Source organism: Ictalurus furcatus, chromosome 29 (assembly GCF_023375685.1).
Source record: "Ictalurus furcatus strain D&B chromosome 29, Billie_1.0, whole genome shotgun sequence".
NCBI classification, from domain to species: Eukaryota; Metazoa; Chordata; class Actinopteri; order Siluriformes; family Ictaluridae; genus Ictalurus; species Ictalurus furcatus.
In genome coordinates this window covers 1,767,202-1,789,059 of record NC_071283.1, presented here as the reverse complement: position 1 = coordinate 1,789,059, position 21,858 = coordinate 1,767,202, and the positions used below count along the sequence as shown (strand labels likewise).

At 41.7% G+C, this 21,858-nt stretch overlaps 1 protein-coding gene across 5 annotated transcripts; it reads left to right on the top strand.

The window, feature by feature from the left end:
• Positions 1–440: 440 nt before the first annotated feature.
• On the top strand, positions 441–21,858 carry acsl1a (acyl-CoA synthetase long chain family member 1a). 5 transcript variants are annotated; one of them, XM_053618927.1, is made up of 21 exons: positions 441–649; positions 10,877–11,116; positions 11,934–12,048; positions 12,173–12,237; positions 13,272–13,373; positions 13,873–13,972; positions 14,197–14,372; positions 14,451–14,483; positions 14,591–14,642; positions 14,763–14,836; positions 15,331–15,408; positions 16,363–16,497; positions 17,060–17,194; positions 17,512–17,607; positions 17,905–17,977; positions 18,077–18,165; positions 18,277–18,393; positions 18,622–18,765; positions 18,854–18,955; positions 19,154–19,225; positions 20,253–21,858. In XM_053618927.1, the coding sequence occupies exons 2-21, from the start codon at positions 10,922–10,924 to the stop codon at positions 20,391–20,393; spliced, it is 2,094 nt and encodes a 697-aa protein (XP_053474902.1). In that variant the 5' UTR covers positions 441–649; positions 10,877–10,921; the 3' UTR covers positions 20,394–21,858. The 5 variants fall into 5 exon arrangements, with proteins under 5 accessions (XP_053474902.1, XP_053474900.1, XP_053474905.1 ...); XM_053618925.1 differs by lacking the exon at positions 15,331–15,408 and adding an exon at positions 15,481–15,558 and having other exon boundaries at positions 442–649; XM_053618928.1 differs by lacking the exons at positions 441–649; positions 15,331–15,408 and adding exons at positions 4,165–4,255; positions 15,481–15,558.

Genomic DNA, 21,858 nt, shown 5'->3' with positions numbered 1-21,858 from the left:
GAGCCCGAGTCACGATTTCGAGCTAAATAAATAAATAAATAAATAAAAAGCAGTGCGTAAAAACACGGAGGTTCAGTTCAGCACACTGAGAAACAGATGAGGGCCTGACAGTTTCTCTCTCTTTTAGGTGCCTCGCTCTGCCATTCAGCAAATGCCTTCCAGTCAGCCAAAAACTGTGTTTATTTATTTATTTGTTATATTTATTTATTTTACTTTTAGGAATATCTCTCTTCTTTGCTTCCAAATTAAATTTCTGTTGTTCTAACTGTATACTTATACCCGTCGGTATATATCTTAGTTTTGAAGCTGTGATCTAAGAAACACCAATCTCTCTACCGTCGCAGAGGCGAAGTTCCTGGAACTTCTTATAAGAAATCGCTCCATGTAACACTTCTCTCTCAATGTTCAATGTTCTAATTCTAATTCTAAATTATTGATGATTTCTACCAGTCAGTGTTGAGGCTGCATCACAACAAACAACAAACAACAAACCGCCTGCGCGTCAACACGGTCTTCAGGGTGAAACTTTTCCACGAGTGTCCTCCGGTTTACTCGTCGTCCAGAAAACCTGAAAGACCCGCGCAACCCGGCCAGGAGACGCCAAATTGCCGTGGAAATTAGACAACCCTCGCAGACTCGTTCTCTGAAGGTAAAATGGTTTATTACAGAAAGATGTTTAATACAGGATAGAATAAAGTAGGATAGAATAATGAGAGCGCTCTGAAGTGCTTGTGCTGAACCACTACTATATATAAGAAACGCAGAGCATGACACACTTCTGGGTACCGATAAGAAGTGGTTTGAGGCAGTTTCAAGCAGGCTTTGTTTTAGGTTTTAGGGTCTTAGAAGATGTTCAGACGAACCTTGAACAGAAGAACATGCTTGTGTCTCTCTCTGTAAGCAGATAAACATTCCGTACTGATCTCAGTGACATGACGTGGCCTTCTTAGGCGTTATCCTCACATGAACATGAACAAGAACAAAATTATTACAAAGTAAAAATGAATAATTTCCCTCACAAGTGCAAAACGGATGTGCAGAATGTGTGTAGGTGTATAGGATTGTTCATTATTATGTTGTGGTCATCTCAGGGACAGCTGTAAGACTTAACGCTGGTGATTATGCTGTAAGGACACTGAGTCCCTGGTAAAATAACTAAAGTGTTCTTCGATCACTGTATAAAATTCTCATTTTCTTCTGGAGCACTCTGCTCCTGTAGCCTATTGCTTAATGATTGTCTTAATGAAGTCTAAACATGCATAGCTTTAAAAATAAAATAAAATCAGTGTAATCACTTTACCTCCGATTTACATGTCTAACTTCACTATTTTTTGGACGGATATATGCTGTTATTATCGCGCATTAAATAATATTCAAATGAATGTACTATTAAAAGTACAAAAGACATTGAAATGATTAATAATAATAATAATAATAATAATAATAATAATAATAATAATAAACATATTACAGTTTTATTATTTACAGGTTGTTTTTCCTAAAACAACACATTTAAAAAAGGACAGCAGTCGTGCCGCTCTGTCGGGATTTTAATGATTAAATTGTTCATATCTTCCTTTATATTTCATAGGTTTATAATGTTTATATGTTTACTTGTTAGTAAACCCTGTTTTAATTGCTAGCTTAATACTTTAATACCTTCTTTCGGCTTGTATTTTAGCGCAGGTCAAAGTTTTCAAGGTCGTTTTGAATGTTAGCGCGCCCCCGTGTGGAGAAAAACAACCTCAGCACCGACCAAACGCTTTAAACGCGATCATAAATTCTTAAATAAAAATAATTCATCAACATCAAAGAAATCAGACGTGTTCGTTTTAGATTTAGTAATCATTTCTATAAGCATTTTGCTATTGTTTTTATTTATTTTTTATTTTTAAATATCTGATATCCATTTTACACACGTATTTATAAACCATAGCACTGTATGCAGGCCTATGTAATAACTAGAATTACACACAGCAATGACCCAAAGAAATAAATAAATTAATATATATAAAATAAAAAAAGGTGATAGCCTATAAAATGATTATCCAACAGGCAGATATGTAAATTAAATATAAATATGCAGTAAATATAATCCCAAAATAAAGATTGCAATAACCTTTAAGAACTGTAACTGTATCCTGAAAATGAAATAAACCACTTCGAATTAAATTAAAATATAAATAGAAAGTTAAATGGTTGATTTCATTTAAATAATTGTATACTTATGTGAATTAAATGTAAAATAAGTAAAATAGTGTTTCATATGATATTTTATGCTGTACATGTGCACAAACTTACAGAAGGGAATATGGCGGATGGTTTGTCTGGAAACATGAGGTGATGTCTCAGGCCCGAGGCCAGGTGAGGGCCAAGACCATCCTTTGAAATGTAGAAAAGGCTTATTTGATCCAAATATATTGCTCCCAATGTAGGTTTTGGGGATTACACACAGCAGGCCCTCATGTGAGACACAGTGACCCGTAGTGACCTCGGGGCCCAAGCACTGTGAGTCTGTCCCACATTAGTGCACACAGTGAGTGCTGTATTGTGCCCATATCAGCCATTTATCTCCTGTAAGAACATGCAATCACCTCTGCTTTTCACTGAAGCCACTATACTGAACTGTTGTGTGTTTATTTACATGGAAACTGACATTACAGACTACAATTCCTCATGCAGCTGGAGATGGGTGTGTGATCAGCTCTACAGCAGAAAAAGAGAAAGAAACTCAGTTTTACACAAAACTTGTATACATCTTGTTTATTTATATCTTATATATTTAAAAAAATAAAAATAATAAATAAATAAAGTAAACAATTACTACTTAATTTAAGTGGTTTTAACGTACTGCGGTTTTAATCCTGTAGAGGGCGCCGTTTAGCTTGAAAACGACAGCTTCTTTTTCATGGGTTATAATCACAGAAAATTAATAAATAAGTTATTAATACGTGCATAACAATCCGTGGAAGCATATATGAATGAAGTAAATTCCTACCAGCTGAAATATAACACATTTCCAAACAGATGCCTCTGAAATGTGCATAGATGCTACAGCTTTTCAATATTTCTATATTTGGCAGAGCTAATATTGTTCTAGCTTAGGTGTTGAAGAAATTGTTTGTTTGTTTGTTTAATATTGTCGCTGGGTGTATTTATTTTGTCCGTTTTACGAGTTTTGGTAGTCTGTAGAATGTGATTGATGAAAAGTAAATGTATGTAAACGCTGTGTTTGTCCACTAGAAGGCGCCTGTACACTGTTTAAACTCAAATTATAAATCGTATAAGATAAACATATTTAAAACAGAACAAAATGTACGTACGATCATTATATATATTTTTTTATCATTGAGAAATAAAAAGTAGGTTAATGATTTTGTTCTTGCGCCTGATTATTAATATTAAAGGTATATTTCATAACTTAATACTAGCTTACTTTATATATATTACATGACATAATATATGACTATCACACAGATTCTCTCTGATCATTACACTCCTAGATGTGGAACGCTTCAGTGAAAGAAATTTTCACTAAATGGCGCATTTAAAGGCCTGCAAACTGTGCACGTATTGTATAAGCCTAATTACAAATCTTTAAAAAAAAAAAAGAAAGAAAAAAAAAGCATGCGGTATTGTGTAACGAACATGTTAAAAATGTTTTTGAAAATCCTAAATGTATTACTGTATCATTTAAAAATAAATAAATAAATTTGATATTTTAGATTCTACTTATGTCCATATTTTGTTTGCTAAAATCTGTGAGTCGAATCTTAATTGGCCAAAAAGATTCGATTCATCTTCTATCGACTTCTTTAACTACTTTCACTTATTTCTTGTGCATAAAAAGGTGTCATAAAGACCAAATGTCCTCTTTTTTTTGTTGTTTGAAATTTCTTAAATGTGTGTTACTGTACGGTACAATATTTCTAACAGGCACTCTGAGTGGTGAATCAAAAGAATCGAAACTCATAATGTTCGATTCATTTAAACTCAGCTCGTGTAGTTAAAAAGAATCGAATCAGTAAAGTGATACAGCAAAGTCGTGCTGATGGTCACAGCTTCCCGTTTTAGAACGCTGGTAGGAGTGAAATCCAATCAGCGGGCCGCTCGTGAGTATGAACTAGCGTGCTAGCCAATCAGAGCGGAGGAGGCGGGGTTTGTGTGTGAATTGGTGCTGCAGGGGAATAAACACTGATGACTGTACCGTCTCTCTGGATGTCGGCGGCGTTTATGTAAAACTCACGCGCTTCAGGTTTGTTCCGGTTTTCATGATATATTCAGCAACAAGCTGGTTGTTTGATAATCTGTTGATTTAAAAGAAACGATGTCTTAATCTTTCAGAAGCTTTTAAGGGAAATCGGTTGCTTGCATAAGGTTGCAATTGCATGTGTTCATTGTTGTTTCATCCTGGACTTACATTTCAGTTGTGTACTATCCTGCGCGTGCTTGTTTGTCATATTTGTACCTGAATTTCAGGAGAAGAGCATTCCACCATTCACCATTCTAAGAAATAAAGGCACCAAACTGTACTTTTCCTGGTTTCTGGGGTGGTGAAGTCATGGGTGCATGCTTAGTACCTTTATCATGTGTGTTTCAACTGAAAACATGAACCTAGTGTACCTTCAAATTAATTAAGGGTACATAATTGAACCTCTGATGTTCCTAAACGTGCAGCTTCCACATGGTAAATGAAAGGAGGATGCACTGTTGATTGTGCTATCAGGCCGACAAGGAAAGATATTAATATGAGTATCAGGTAGATAAACATCTGAGGTCTCGGTTTGGAAATGTAAAAATAAAGGCGTGTGCATCAGATGAAGGTCTGTGTGATCCAGAGGTGTGTGTTGAAACCCGGAAAGGTGGAAATCATCAGATTCATCGGTCTTGACCCTAGGGAACAGGGTCTGAACTCTAGGTCCTGAGGTCAAAGTGTGTCCAAGCAGGAAAAACACTACAGGGAATAAAAATTAGCCGGGTCCTGGAGATGTGTGCAGTTACTTGGACACTCTGGCCTTGTGTGGTCTTCGTCATGTTAAAGGGCCAGGATTGGACGTTTTGTTGGCTCTAATCATCCTCCAGTCCACGGCATGGAAAAATCCACGACAGCAGCTGCTGCCCCGAATCGGACCAGGGTGGAAAATGCAGGTTACGTAAGCCGAAGCAGATGCGAAACGACTCAATAACTGCGAGTGTGTGGGAAATGAAGTGCAGTCTCACAGAATCCAGCTTGAGCTTGACCATGACCTCGTACAACGCTTTTTACACACGAGATCGTGTGAAGATGCCGCATAAACGTCTCACCGTTTGTGGGTTTTTTTTTGGGAAGTTCCACTAACTGATAATCCTCCCCTATCATACGACAACTGATGAGGGTGAAGGCTAACACGTGCTACGTCCCGGACACGTGAAGCCAGTCAGTGCATATTTCTGAACTGCTGCTCACGCTTCATCACAAGACCGCGTAACGCACTCGGCAGAAAGCGCTATCGAGAGGCGAACGGCGCGATTTCTTATGTTTGTGACCGTAATTAAAATGTAATTTTAGACATGCAGTTTACCTTAGCATCACATCTAAGCAAAATGGAGATTCTGGAGAATTTTGCTGCAGTACTACTGTGACTTTACAGTACATTGTTTGTATAAATGAGTTGGCAGTGTAGACATGATTTCTCATGTTTGGGACAGGAAGACTGCTCAACTGCACAAATGTATAAAGAGTCTTATACGCTGGTGGTAGTCATGTATTCGGATGAACGGTCGCACGCAGTGGTGTTTAACCTCAAACAAGTGCTTTTGCACAGACGATGAGTCATCACTGAGGTTTACTTTCTCTTCTATGCAAGACAGACTATAAGACTTCAAGTCTGTTTCGAAGGTTACAACCAGATGCACTCAGGAATGTCTGGAGTTTTGTCTAAGCGGTTTGAGGTTCGGGACAAAGTGAGCGAATGAAATGAAATGAAATGCAGCAGATGTTTAAGAATCGATTAAGAAACGCTTTGTGTGCGTTTGTGTCGAGCCGCTCGTGACGTACTGAAATACCTTCTTCGTGACTTTCGGCCTTCGGGATCGCACGTCGTTGGCTTTATGCAAAACACAGGACGAAGGCTGCCAAGCGCAGTAACTATTATATTAAAGGAACAGTTTTGTAAAAAAAAAAAACCCCCAAAATTCATTTACACCAGCAAAGTTGATTGGCCAAGACTTATTTGGTGTTGAAAGTTGTCTTTAAGTAAATATCTAACTCAAACCGCATCTTGTTGTTATAAAATGATGGACACGGCCATCTTGGAAAACCAGGATAACTTCTTTCTTTAGCAAAAACTTGGTTTCACTTGATTGTACCTGCTGTTTTTACAAATGTTGTTGAGCCATATGTAAATGTTTGGCAAAATAAACAACCAAAACCTTTCTGCTACATTAGCAATGTAGCAAAAAAAACAACCCAGGCCCCAAATATGTCTTAGCTGATAGAATTTTTCCAAACCGTTCCGTTAACCACTAGTTTTTATGAATTGTGTTACTCATATAAGAGTAAGATTGTAAGATCATGGACATGGCTGGTTGGATAAACCACTGGATGTGATGTTGATGAGAATCTCATCCAGCACAGGTTCCTAGAATCGTCCCCCGAACACTGGAGCTCTTGATGATGGACCTCTGAGCAGAACTGATCAGATTGTTCTCTGGTGACTATCAGCACCATTAATCAGATTAGCCACATCTCTCTACAGCTTTCACGCAGGCCGAATCATCTGCAGCAGACGCTGTTTCAGTCAAACGTTAGTGCACCAGGTCTGTGTGCCGTCAAGATCCATAAAAGCCTCACTTTTATGTGAAAAAAGCAAACTCTGTTAATTCAAAATATAGTGCAAGGGGCGTGGTGTTGTTTGTTTACATCTCGTATTGACAGTTTGTACCTGGATAGCAAGCGTTGTGAAAATGACCCATTCCTGATGACTTTCACTGTCCAGTAAGCATAAGTCCAAAGTTCATTATATTTAAGTGCTAGCTGGGCATTTGGTGTGCACATGCATGTTATATGAGCTCATGAGTGTGTTACATCTGCAGCGCCAGCTGCACACAGGAATGTCTGGAATTTGGGCAGAGTAGCTGGTTCCTTTTAGCGCAGTCTCTTTTACAGCAAGTCCAGGCAAGCTCTAGAGATCTTGGCATTAATTAGCGTACAGTAAGAATGACATAAAAGTGAGGTCATAGTTTGTTGGTGAGGCTACAGACTAAGTAAATAGTATACTAGACTAAATAAAGCGAAAATGACTGTGAATAGACGTTTAAAATTGTAAACAAAATGTGCTACAGGTTCACCCAATCTTAAAAATAAATAAATAGATTCTCGTAAAAATTTGATTGAACGTACAAAGTCTGTAACGCTGGGAAAATAATCGATTGAAACATGTTCTGCTCAGTAGCAGCATCTGAGGTGTCGTTTTAAATAAATAGAGCTCCAAAGTCGGCTAAAACGATCGGCTTCCGTGACCTCTTTCTCAGGCGTTGTAGATGCTACCAGCGAAGGGCTGGTGTCGTTTGAAAGCTAACCAGGATCGCTTTTTTAATAGTTATAACGGGGTCATGTAACCATATAACGCATTGTGTGTGTGAGAGAGTTGTTGTTATCCGAAGCTCTACACACCGTATGGATTTCGCAGATCGGGACCGACGGTGTTCAATAATTAATAGAAGCCTGATTTCCATGATGCACATCGTCAAATGTTTCCACTTAACAGCTTTTCTACGATGTCTTGTATTCCACGATACTGTGGGACACCACAGTACCAAATAGCATCTGATTCGAGGAATCACAGCAAGTGATGAATATATAACCCTATCAATTCAAATCAAAATGTCGAACCGGTTTAAAATATCGGAAAGGATTAAAGATCATTCTACCATTTTTTTTTAAACAATTGTTACATTTTAGTCAACGTTTTAGCAATTTATCCATCTAATCTATTTTTAACCTTTTTATTTTCATCTGTTGTAGTGGATAATTAACTCATTTTGGTGCGCATTGGGTGGGTATGAGAGAGAAGGAGAGAGTATTAAAGGTTTGGACAGAAGTAATTTAATATCGGATATATGCCGAGTGTGTACGTGGGTTAATGAACGTAGCAGGCCGAATCCCCCCCCCAAACACACACACACACACAGACTCATGGGCCGTCATCCCAGAACATGTTCTAGATTCTTCCATTTACTTGTCATTGGCTCTTTTCAGGCCTGTGCTTCACCTGTAGCATGTCTACTGTATTGTCACTCGGACTAGTCTCTGATCATCCCGACCAATCACAGACGATCGAGATGAAAGTTTCTCCGTCATCGCGTAAATGCATAAATTCATCCTAACACGCATCGTTTTTGTGCAGATAATTTAAGAAAAAATCTTTAACCATACGTGGCAGGATTTTGTTCAAATTACAACGATGTCTTTCCCGACGAAACGTTTATTCATAATAAAAGCTACACGAATGATGACTTTAGCCTCACGTGTTGCTACACCGCATGCAGATAGATCGCGCTATGATACGGCTGTTGAAGAAATCATTTTTACTCATTAAAACGTGATTAAACATCAGATTAAAACTAGCTAAAAAAGCTAGCTAGCAACTAAAGCCTGCAGTTGGGGTACAGCTAAACATAAACAAGTGGCTAGCTACGTAAGAGTGATATAAAATAAAGTATTAAGTATAGCTTATTTGTTGGCCTTGTATCAAGTAACATAAACAACCAAATACTAAATTCTCTCTATAAAAGAAAGTATTAAATAAAATAAGGTGTGAAAGGAGGCTAGCAGACAGTCACTAAACATTACCTGTGTAACCTACATAGCTAGTTAGATCAAATCTGGAGTCCTTAAAGAACACTGGTTAGCCATGTGTGCTAAGCTAAATGCTAAATAGTTTGTTCTTATATAAAATGTGCTAATCAGAGGATCAGAATTGGATTAGAGTGTTTTACAGCAGCAAGCTTACAATCTTGTTAAGTCTCACATAAGAATTTACATGACCTGCTAACTAGGTCCCTATTTGTGTGTGTGTGTGTAAACAATAAGCCTCTTGTAAGGCTTTAACAACAACAACAGATTTCGTGATCATATTTGAGGGGTTTTCCTTGTAAACTTGATCCTGGTTTTACTTCCTCGATTGAACAACCCTAGCGACATTAGCGACGTGAAACCGCTCGTCCACGGTAGTGGTGCTTTTTCTCTCGGTGCTTATCTTTACCAACTCTTGACTAGCTCGATGTAGCCATGAAGTCTTGTATACGGACCGCGGAAAGCCAGAGTGACTTTGAAAACGAGACCTAACCATCGGGAACGTCCACATTTCTCTCAGATGTGATGCTCGTTCGCTGAGAAAAAACTCCGTTCAGTGAGAATTATTCTTTCAGTGCATTTAGCCTTGTTGCTAATCAAACCACAGTGGCTTTTGTTGACACACACACACACACACACACACACACTGATGCAAGCTGAAGTCACATGGTGCATGTTGCTAACTGACTTTCCGGCATATGAAGAATGTGTTCCGTTTACTGGGTGTGTGTGTGTGTGTGTGTGTGTGTGTGTGTGTGATGAGCGGTAGATCAACATCACACCCTCCACTCTGGCTGTGTCGACCCACACGATTATCACCTCCAACTCGCTCTGCTGGAATTTATATAAACACACTCATGCTTTAATGTGGGTCAGCTCTTTATTTGTGTGTGTGTGTGTGTGTGTGTGTGTGTGTGTGTGTGTGTACATAAAATAAGGAAGTGGTAGAAAAGAACCTCCTTGTTGAATGCCAGGATCACGCTGGTCTACTAAATGACACATATATATATACACACACACACACACACACACACACACACACGCTCTCACACACACACACACAGGGTTTATATTGCTCTGCCCAAACATTTGGATCAAACCACAAGACAGGGAGGAAGACAGCACGTTGGTTTCCCTCTGAGGCAACAGTAAGTGTCTGTGTCTGTGTGTGTCTGTGTCTGTGCGTGCGTGTGTGCGTGTGTGCGTGTGTGCGTGTGTGTGCGTGCGTGTGCGTGCCATTTGAGGGGGTGTTGCTCTTCTATTCTTAGTCACTTAGGAACCCGTCTAAGAGTCCTATATACTACTGAAACACACACACTTCCAGACTTTGTTCTGCGCTCTCTCTCTCTCTCTCTCTCTCTCTCGGTTAATCATGTGATTCGCAGCTGTAAGTATAGACATTCACTCTGTGTGTTTGTGTGTGTGTGTGTGTGTTTGGATTTATGCTGAGGTGTGTCTGGATGACATGGATGGGCGTGTCCGAGTGTGACAGGTGGGCGTGTCTTTGAGCATAACTGAATGCCAGTGACTTTCCTCTAGCTGGAGACATACATTTATGGAGTCGAAGACACACCCACGTTCCCATGTATGCACTTCAAAGCTCACGACTCATTAAAAAATAAGGACTTGACGACAAGCCCATGTTTTTTTTTTTTCTTCTGTGATCTGTGACGTGACCCTGCTGCTATATCCAGCTGAGTCACGAGTGTGCAGGTGGGTGGGGACTATTTTCAGCAGCGGTCAGGTTGGGTGAAGGACAGGGTCACCGGAGAGAGACGGAGAGTGTGTGTGTGTGTGTGTGTGTTTGCAGGTTTGTGGTTACACACTAGGGTTAGTCTGTTAAGTTTTTGAATGAGGGTTTGTGTAATTGTTGGCACAGAGAGGACACGCCTCCTTTACTAGGATTGACAGGTACGAAGGCCATGCCTACCTCACTGACTGACTGCTGCACCGCCTTAGCAGTACAATTCTGTTGCTGTGAAGTTATCGTTGACGCGATTTGAGTTTCCTGTCTGACCAATATTGGTTCTCTCTGTACAGACTCGTGGTGCGTTTGACTGAGGAGCGCCTCTCGGTGGCCGAGCCATGCAGGTGCAGGATCTGATTTGGCAGTTCCGGTTGCCCGAATTGGGCGACTTCAGGCAATATGTGCGTAGTTTGCCCACCAACACGCTGATGGGCATGGGTGCGTTCGCCGCCATCACCACCTACTGGTACGCCACCAGACCACGAGCCCTGACGCCCCCCTGTGACCTCACCATGCAGTCTGTGGAGGTGGAGGTACAGAACTTACAGCATTACACCTGGAACAACGATTTTATCCTGAAATGTTTATCAAGCCATGTTCTGTGTACTCCTTAGAAATGTTTTTCAGTCCATCATAGATTTAACTATATGAGAAAATGGATTCCAAAATCTCTTCCCATTTCTTAACACTTGTAATTTGCTTGAATGACCTGAACATCGATTCCTTGCGACAACAGAAAGAGAAGGAGATGTGCTCAGGCTGCACGGTTGCCATAGCGACAGCCTTGGCAACCACAAGAAAGAGAGGAAACCTCAGGCCAACATCCTTCTCTGTCTGTCTCTCTATTTGTGACTCTCCATTTCGTTTTCTGCCTACGTCTTTTATTCTGTCTTTCTTCCTCTCGATTCTTCTTTCTCTCTGTGCATCACTTACTCTGCATCACTATTTATAATCCGGACATCCTTTAGGGATCCCATTAATCCAAATCGCTGTTAGAGAGGGATTATTGCTAGTCGAGGCTTGGGTTTGACGTGAAGATATGGGTCTTCAGTCTTTGCATGAGGACAGGCCAGCCAGGGGGATGTTCATTTCACCTTCGGGTGCCAGGACAAACCAGCGTCTTACTGTGCATGTCTTACTCGTATCTTAAGCGATGAGCCATGCTCATGTCTTAAAGGGAATGCGGTGCAGAGTGGGGTTTAAAATCTCAGCAAGAATAAGATGCTGTAAATTTCTTGAGATGTATGTCCATGTCAGGATTTGTTAACACTTTTTAATTTTTTTTATTTTTACTGGAATGAGTCGTCAAACATGTCTTAGCAGCTCCAATACATTTGGGATGTTTTCCAGGGCGAGGAATACGCTCGCCGTTCCACCCTCCTGGACAGCGACAGGTTGATGATGCGCTTCTATGATGATGCACGGACCATGTACGAGGTGTTTCTTCGTGGAATCAGAGTGTCCAGTAAGCGTCCTAAAACGACACCAATTTTTTAAACAATACTTTTTTTAAAGAGCAGGCTGCCTGCAGGTTTTCTTTCAGTTGATGCGTTGACGCTAAGCGTTATTTTTCTGTTTGTTCTGCTCAGATAACGGCCCTTGTTTAGGATCGAGAAAACCTAAGCAGCCATACGAATGGCTCTCGTACAAAGAGGTAAGATGTCAGAGGTCAATACTGAATTAATAGCACCAGCGTTTAGGCACGTAACAGCAGGAGAATTTAAGCAATGATATCAGGCCATTCTAGAACATCCTGTAACCAGTCGGACCACCTTTCCCATTCTCACCACCACTGAAACCAATTGGACCACCTTTCCCATGCCCACCACCACCGTAACCAATTGGACCACCTTTCCCATGCCCACCACCACCGTAACCAATCGGACCACCTTTCCCATTCGCACGACCACCACCACCGTAACCAATCGGACCACCTTTCCCATTCGCACGACCACCACCACCATAACCAATTGGACCACCTTTCCCATGGCCACCACCACCGTAACCAATTGGACCACCTTTCCTATTCCCACCACCGTAACCAATTGGACCACCTTTCCCATGCCCACCACCACCACCGTAACCAATTGGACCACCTTTCCCATGCCCACCACCATCGTAACCAATCGGACCACCTTTCCTATTCCCACCACCACCACCACCGTAACCAATTGGACCACCTTTCCCATGCCCACCACCACCACCGTAACCAATTGGACCACCTTTCCCATGCCCACCACCACCGTAACCAATCGGACCACCTTTCCCATTCCCACGACCACCACCACCGTAACCAATTGGACAACAGTTTCCATTCTTTACACCAATCGTACATCATTTCCTGTCCCTATTGACTCTAACCAATCAGATTATGGTTACTGCCCAAAATCCCTAGAACCAGCCAGACCACGATACCCACACCTGATGACGCTGTAATTAATCGGGCTACAAACCCTGCCCCCATCGGTACCATGACCAGTCCTCCCACCTCCTCAACTCCCCACCAACTTTCCTCTCCCAAATAAACTCTGTAACTAATTTGAGTACAGTACTTACCCTCCTGCACCAAGGTAACCCATGTGATTGATACTAGAATAATATATTTCTGTGTTGTTAAAATGTCTTGCTGTATAACTCCTCTCTATTATGAACTTGTGTTTAGTACATCGTGTGTGTGTGTGTGTATAGGTTGCAGACAGGGCCGAGATGATTGGCTCAGCGTTGCTCCACAGAGGTCACAGTAAAGAAGGAGACAAATACATCGGTATCTTCTCCCAGAACAGACCTGAGGTACACACTGGCATATATTTATTTGCTTACACAAGCATGAAGTCTCCAATATCACAGTATCTCGAAGTATCCATGTTAACCGTATTGTCCAGGTTAATTTTTGCAAGTATATAAACAGATTTCGTGATCACGTTTGAGGGAATTTCCTTGTAAACTTGATCCTGGTTTTACTTCCTCGATTGAACAACCCTGAGGACATGAAACATGCGACGTGAAACCGCTCGTCCACCGTAGCGGTGCATCGGAAAGCCAGAGTGACCTTGAAAACGAGACCTAACCATCGGGAACATCCACATTTGCTCGTTTTCTGAGAAAAAACTTGTTTAACACGTCTAGATGTAAATATCAGGACATGAAAGCTGAAATTCAGATCCATCATCTTATATTCATGTTTTGATCTCAAACCCAAACGTCTTCACTGTACGGCAAAAAAATAATAGTTCCAATAGTTTGAGAGTGGACTGGATGATGTTTCTGATTATTGGCGCTGTGGTTACAGTGGACTATATCTGAGCTGGCCTGCTACACGTACTCGCTGGTGGCTGTTCCACTGTATGACACACTGGGCACCAAGGCCATCGGCTACATCGTAGACAAAGGTAAGTAAACACACAATCGGAGTTCAACAGGGCGTGACCATTTTTGTTAAAAACATGCCGCAGTGACCGTTTCCACCATAGTCTGCCCAGTCAGAATAAATACATAAAAAAAAAAAACCCCACACTTTATTAACTCTTCTAAACAGATGAGGCGTGTCATGTGATTAGTTTCGATTAGCGTCTCGGTCCGTCTTCCTCACCTCTTCCTTAATCTCTGTCTCTAGCCGAGATATCGACGGTGATCTGTGACACGGTGGAGAAGGTGCGCACGGTGCTGGAGTGTGTGTCGGGTCGAGAGCACAGCGTCAGGACCGTCGTACTGATGGAGGAGAAGGAGAGCGAGCTCACGGCACGAGCCGAAAAGCTGGGCATCCAGATTCTCAGCCTGAGGGAACTGGAGGTTAACACAAACACACACTAATACATGCACATGCACACACACTAGAAGCTGAACTGAACCGAGTTGTGTTTCTTGCAGGCTCTCGGCAGAGCTTATCACAAACGCCCGGTGGTAAGCAGAATATTATTACAGGATTTTAAACCTTCAGGTGAATAATAACTCGGAGTGAGCTGGTGAAAACTGATGTGTTGCTTTGCTTTGTGGATTTTCTTATGTAGCCTCCTACACCTGAAGACCTCGCACTGGTCTGCTTCACCAGCGGAACGACAGGTGTGTGTGTGTGTGAGAGAGACGGAGAGTGTACAGTATATGTTTCATTTATCATCATGTTGCAGACGAGTACCGTTCGGTTAAACTCCCTATAGTGATTTAATTATTCTACTCCATCAGGGCAGCCGAAGGGTGCGATGCTCACGCACGGCAACGTCATCTCCAACTGCGCCGCCTTCATCCGGATCACGAAGGTATAGCCGATCTTTCCCGATTTCCCAGGTTCTCGTCACGACGCGGCGTAAAGCAGACGTGTCCGTGTTAGAAGAAATTCCTTCGTTCAGCGTGGATTTGTTTCACGACAAACCGCTAGAGACGAGACGTCGATGTTCAGAACAGACTTCGGTTTTAAGGGCTCGGGGCCGAGTGATTACTAAATTGGTTGCGAGGGGAAAAAACAAATCGAATACATCTTTAATATAGTCTAATTCACCTTATATTTCTACACACAATCACGTTCATACTTGGATATCTAACGGTCCATTTTCAGCAGAAAATGTATGTAGAAATTTGCTTAATAATCGTATACCTGTTTTATTATAATCTCTAATGACATTATACATTTGAAGATATGTTTATGACAGGAAGTCCTTTTATTTCTCTTCTACTGCAGTTATTGTCTCATTTCCTCTTTCATTGTTTACCTACTTCCTTTCCTGCTGCGTGATGTGTGTGTGTGTGTGATTAGGAAAAACTAAGGATGAATCGTCACGACATTATCATCTCCTTCTTGCCTCTTGCTCACATGTTTGAGAGAGTGATGGAGGTACAGTGTGATTTACCCTGCATGTGTGTGTGTGTGTGTGTGTGTGTGTGTGTGTGTGTGTGTGTTTTACAGATACACTGCATGCTCAACCACACCGATATCCACGTATCTTACCTTCCCCTCGCGCACATGTTCGAGAGGGTGGTAGAGGTACGTATATGACTGTGAATCCTAGACTGGGGAAAACGTGTGATTGAACACACAGCGCTCTGATACACAGTGAACTGAACCGGGTTTGTGAAAAGGAGGGGAAAAGCTCAACTTTGAGACTTTTAGTGAAAAAAAAAAAAAAGAGAGGTTGATTTTGTCTTGCTAGACAGGTAGGAAATCTGGACTGAGCTGGACTGAGGTAAGATTTAGCGCGCTAGCTAGCACCCTTTTACGTGTACGGAAAGTCCAAACGAAAAGGCGTAACGTCAGCAAAAACTATACAGAAATGTTGGGAATATCAACGTTTTCTTCAGTTGCGGTGGTAATAATAAACTAATAAACCGTTTCATATCCCAAAAATTACATTGTCAGTTAGTTAGCATTTCTGGCAAACGCTGTAACATCTGGTTCCAAAGGCTAACAATTGCTTGGCTAATGTCTTTTTATAATGACAATTTATATATATATATATATATATATATATATATAACACTGCCAGTGAAAACGAGACAAAAATGGTAAGAATGTACACATTTCTTACGTGTGATGGTAAAGCATATTTAGCATATCCCGCTAATCAATCTTTATACCAAGAAACATCAAGGTTCTGTTTCATGACCTGAGTCAAAAGCTAACTAACACTTGGCTGAGATTCTTTTTTTTTTTTTTAACTGCTACGGTTGTTGTGTTTTGTTTAATAACAGATTATTAATTAACAGATTATTAGCAGTTACGCACAAATATTCTGCGCATGATTTTGAAATGAAAATAAATAAATGTTCCGATCCTCGACCTCGTGTGTAGAGCGTGATCCTGGTGCACGGCGCGAGGATCGGTTTCTTTCAGGGCGACATCCGTACGCTGATGGACGATCTGAAGACTCTCAAACCCACCGTGTTCCCCGTCGTCCCCCGACTCCTCAACCGCATGTTCGACAAGGTGAGGACTCGTACGTTCTGATGCGCACAGACGCGCTCGCTTTGCGATTGTCGGTGCGATGTCGAATGCCGTGTGTTCGTGCTACAAAGCGAGAAAGAAAAACGTTTGTGATGAGTGATTTGTATATCCTCCTCAAAACAGCAGACTGTATAGTCCGTGTCAGACTTAACAAGCGAATATGATTGCAGTACTTGTGTATACATCGAGTGTTTACTGCTGATGCTGTGAGCGGCCATTTTGATACGATGTCACCTGGGGAACGCGGATTTGAGGAGACCGGCCCTGAATGGGAATTTCCAGTTGAGGGAGCGTTGAATGCAGCGTTCAAATATAATTTAACGGAGCATTTCAGTATAAACGGCAATATATTTTAACTGAATCGGTCATAACTTTTTTACTAGAAATAATCATTCTCGTCAGGACCAGTCAGACAAAACACGATTTATTTATTTATATTTTTTGGCATAGTTCACACGATTGGGACACGGAAACTGAAAAGGGATTTGTTTCGGTTTACCCCACTCGTTTACCCTCGAGCTGATAACCAACACACTGTGTTCAGATCTTTGGGCAGGCGAACACTCCGCTGAAGCGCTGGCTGCTCGACTTCGCCACCAGGAGGAAAGAGTCGGAGATGCGCAGCGGCATCGTGAGGAAGGACAGCATGTGGGACAAACTCATCTTCAACAAAGTCCAGGTAACGCAAGACACGAGCGTGTTCGAAGTGGAAACGACATGCGGAAGGCTTTTCAATTCAGTCTAAATTCATGCGAACAAATCAGGAAGTTTCCTGATGAAGCTGGAGAGATGAATCCCAAATGGCTTTGTCCTGCATAACCGCATCTTATACACTAATGTAGTCCACAGTACACTTTACTAGGGAACCTTCTGGAATTTAGTGTGAATAAGAAGTGATGTATACTTAGATAGCTGTAAATTTTTTGGACAGGTTAAAATACTAAATATTAGATCTAGTCCATAAATCCCGGTAACTGTTATTATTATTATTTCTAGGTGAGTCTGGGTGGGCGTGTGAGGCTGATGATCACCGGCGCCGCTCCCGTGTCCCCCACTGTGCTGACGTTCCTGCGGGCTGCTCTCGGCTGCCAGGTGAAGTACCACACCTACTTCCATCACGTAACGTTCTCCTCGCTGTCAATAAATAAATAAGATGGCGAACACGGGCTGCCGGCGCCACTGTGAAGTATCGAGCAAATATTGATTATCTTGTTACAACGGCGCTTGTTACGGGCTGGGATGTTAGGATATTAGGCAGTTCAGTTCTCGAAGTCGACGTTTTGGAAGTAGGAAAAATGGGCAAGTGTATGAACGGCGTTTTCCTTTACGTCACGTGGACGGCCACGTGCGTGTGCTCTGTGTGATTATGGTGCGTGTTCTGTGTGACAGTTTTATGAAGGTTATGGACAGACAGAATGCACTGCAGGATGCTCCATGTCTCTGCCAGGAGACTGGACGGCAGGTAACACTACCACACACACACACACACACAGACACAAATACGCTTGCAGAAAGACCACATGCACAAGCTGCTGTGTGTGTGTGTGTGTGTGTGTTTTAGGTCACGTGGGTCCTCCTTTACCCTGTAATTATGTGAAACTGATCGATGTGGCTGAGATGAGCTACTACGCAGCCAACGGAGAGGGCGAGGTGAGTCACCACTGCCTTTCACAACTCCTAAAACCCGATCCTGAGGACGTTCCCGGAAAATAGTGGAATTCCTATATCTGAGTGTGTGTATTATGTTGACTTATTGTTTAGGTGTGTGTGAAAGGACCAAACGTGTTCCAGGGCTATCTGAAAGATCCGGAGAAGTCCGCGGAGGCCATCGATACAGATGGCTGGCTGCACACGGGCGACATCGGCAAATGGCTCCCGGTAAATTCCGCGTTCCTCAAGTGTTTACGGGTTTACTTGGGGCTGTCCCGACTCAGAGAGCTTGTACGTGCGTGTTTAGATACACAGTTCGGTCATGTTCGAGTGCATATGTAATGTAATTGGTGAATACGATTAACGTGTTCATGTTAGATTTGAAGTTAAGACTGTGTTCAGGCGTTTCCGTGCGTGTAGAAACACCTCTTTAAGCATGTCCTCTGTGTGGCGCAGAACGGCACGCTGAAGATCATCGACAGGAAGAAGCACATCTTTAAGCTGGCTCAGGGCGAGTACATCGCTCCCGAGAAGATCGAGAACATCTACATCCACAGCGACCCCGTGGCTCAGATCTTCGTTCATGGAGACAGTCTGCAGGTCCTCAAAACAAAACACACAATGAAACACAGTGAAACATAGGTGTGTGTGTGTGAGTAAATGTTAATGCACTGTGTTGTGTGTGTAGGCGTGCTTAATCGGCATTGTGGTACCAGACCCCGAATTCCTCCCTGGATGGGCCAAGAAAAGAGGACTTGTGGGCTCCTACCTCGAGCTGTGCAAGAGCAAGGTGACCCCCCCCCCCGACCCCCCGCCCCACACACACACAGTATTACAATATTAGTAATCCAGGTGAGAAAGAAGTAAAAGCATGGATCAGTGTTAAACGCACAGTGCCTGGCTCCAGTTTATTTCTCAACCCATATTAGCGTTTGTCTGGTGTGTGTGCTTTAAAGTTGCACTTCCTCTTTTCTTTTTTTTTGTACAGGAAGTGAAAAATGCCATTCTAGATGACATTGTGCGGTTGGGGAAAGAAGGTGGCCTGAAGTCCTTTGAGCAGGTCAGCTGATGGTGGCGGTTGGCTCTTCGGGCAGACGCACTTCCCCGATTTCTCTGTCACGAGAGTGGAGGGAACATTTAAATGAGGTTTATTTGTATAGCGCGTTTAACAACAGACGTCGTCTCGAAGCAGCTTTGCGGGAACCTGGAGGTAGATTAATGTCTCTAATGAGCAAGACACCGTCCTCTTCTGGACACGGGTTTTCTCCTTAATGCAAATGTAGTCAATCAGCCAAGTCATTTTCTCTAAAGTGGCACCTTTGTTGACGTGACACTAAGCTACCGTGGAAACGCAAGCGCGTCGAACCGGGCAGAGGAAAACTGCCTTTAGCGATGTTGGCGCTACAAACTCAAAATAATGTCCAAAAAATTGATTCCTCAAACGTTATCGAGACTGCCATCTTGAGCAACCAGCGTCGCGCATTTCAGTTTCATGCCAGGCGACACGGTGCTCGTTTACCCTAATGACAATTTAGGACGTGCCCTGCCTCCTAGTGTTGGAAAAGTGGAATTACACCAGCGAACTGGATAGGAGACAGATATTATAGTTCCACTTAATACATAAAGCTCTACACGTGCAAGAAACTTGTTACTTGACATTAGCTCCAAAAAAAAAAAGGCTGTAATTATTCCAAGCTGAGTTGTGGTTTTTAAGAGGTTTGAGCTTAAAACCTGGCAACCACCCTTGGCACGGAACCTTGGTTTTGCTCGAACTTTAACTGCTGCCGCACAGCTGCTTAATATGAGCGAGGACAAGTGCTCAGATACACAACATAGAATAAAGTCAAGCATACACTCGTTCAGTCTCTCTAGACCAGGGGTGTCCGATCTTATCCGGAAAGGGCTGGTGTGGGTGCAGGTTTTCATTCCAACCCAGCAGGAGCCACACCTACGGACATGAAATGCTCAGTAGCTTTCAAGAAACAATTCCATATTAACACTCATGGGAGATGTTCAGGGATCTGCATACCGTTTTGCAGTTCACAAAGGGTTTATGTTCACTTGTACCGCTTCCTGTGTGTGTCCAGGTGAGAGACATCGTCCTGAACCCCGAGATGTTCTCCGTGGAGAACGGCCTCCTTACACCAACCCTGAAGGCCAAGAGAACAGAGCTGAGGAACCACTTCAAAGAACAAATCGATCGGCTCTACGCCAAGATCAAGACGTAAACACAAACAGAGATGGAGGGGGAAAGAAGGTGGAGAAAGCCAGAGAGGGTGGTGTGATGTGGTGTGATCTCGAACACATGTCCTCGCTCTGTAAATAAAGTGCAGTTACGATGATGTCCACTCGGTGGTGCTGAGTGTGAGCTTTTTGCTTAAAACGTACTTGGGTAACCAATGTGATTTTATTCAATGCCTTCAGGCCAGTAAATACCATCTGGCAGAAACAATTATAGGAACAGTTTAGAAACCTATATATTTTCACTTCTGCACTAGATCTACAAGGCTAATTGCCTCCAGTTTAGCATCGTATAAATCAAACATGTCTTGACTAATCAAATGTTTGAGGTGAATATTTAAAATATATATATATTTATCTAAACTGTTCCTTTAAATGGTCATTACTTTGATATTCAGATTAAATGACCTCTGTTCAGTCCATCACTGCAGAGTTTTAAAAAAATCTGCTCCTGACGAATAAGGTTTCCTTTCTTTAATTTAAATAATGTTGTTTTTTTTTTTTAAATTGTCAGTTGTCCCTAGCCTCTGTAGGCTGGTTCCTGTGTACCTGCTCAGTTTGTCTCAGCTGTCTCTTTCTCTGTGCCATGTGCTTTCCTATATCAATCGTTTAGTGCCAAAGACGTGCCATTCCCCTGACTGCCAAGTTCGAGTACATTTCTAGCATTGATGCAAATCCTGTTATGAATTTATAAATTATAAATATCTAAGCTTAAAAATCAATCAGGTTTTATGTACAGCCTGATACGTGTGACAAGTTTGAAATGAAGAACAAAACACTTTCAATCATGCTGTTATAGGAAAATAATCAATGACGGGCGTGGTGGTAGGAAGAGTTATGGATACTGCCCCAAAGTTGATTATTTTCCTATAACAGCATGTCCCAATGTGTTTTATTCCTCGTACACCACAGCCGTTTGTCATTTATTATTTAAACAACAACAACAACATACCTTTTATCCATAAATAGTTACATTTGACGTTGGGAATGAATCTAATTTCTGTTATAGCAGATATAAACGGTTGTTGTCCTCGTTTATTTTCTCTCTCCCAAAGTTAATCAGACAAACACGCAGCTCGTCGTGTTACAGAGAAACTGCAAAAAGCACAAACTCCTAATGTGTTAAATAAACGCAACTCACTGTGGTATTTAAAAATAAAGTTTTAAAAAAAACCCGTACACGTTTCTTTAAATACTTGCGTCACATTTGGCCAATTTTTTTACTCTTGAGTTTTAAATTAAGTAAATATATAGGTTGATCTGTTTAAAAAAAAAAAAGAAACACTTCTAAAGGTTCATCTAAATAACCACTACCACTTACAGTTACTATTCTGTAAAGATATATTTATGTTTTAAATATATAGATATATATATATATTTTATGTATAATTATTGCCGTACTGAATGTCACTTGTGTGTGGGTGAAATAAACAGATGTATTGTTTTATATCA

Bases quoted from the DNA above. Each gene is read 5' to 3' on its own strand.
- acsl1a (XM_053618927.1), top strand. From the start codon at position 10,922: ATGCAGGTGCAGGATCTGATTTGGCAGTTCCGGTTGCCCGAATTGGGC. The intron at 16,498-17,059 runs GTGAGGACTCGT...CACTGTGTTCAG, and splicing joins TCAACCGCATGTTCGACAAG to ATCTTTGGGCAGGCGAACAC. The intron at 18,956-19,153 runs GTGACCCCCCCC...TTTTTTGTACAG, and splicing joins TCGAGCTGTGCAAGAGCAAG to GAAGTGAAAAATGCCATTCT.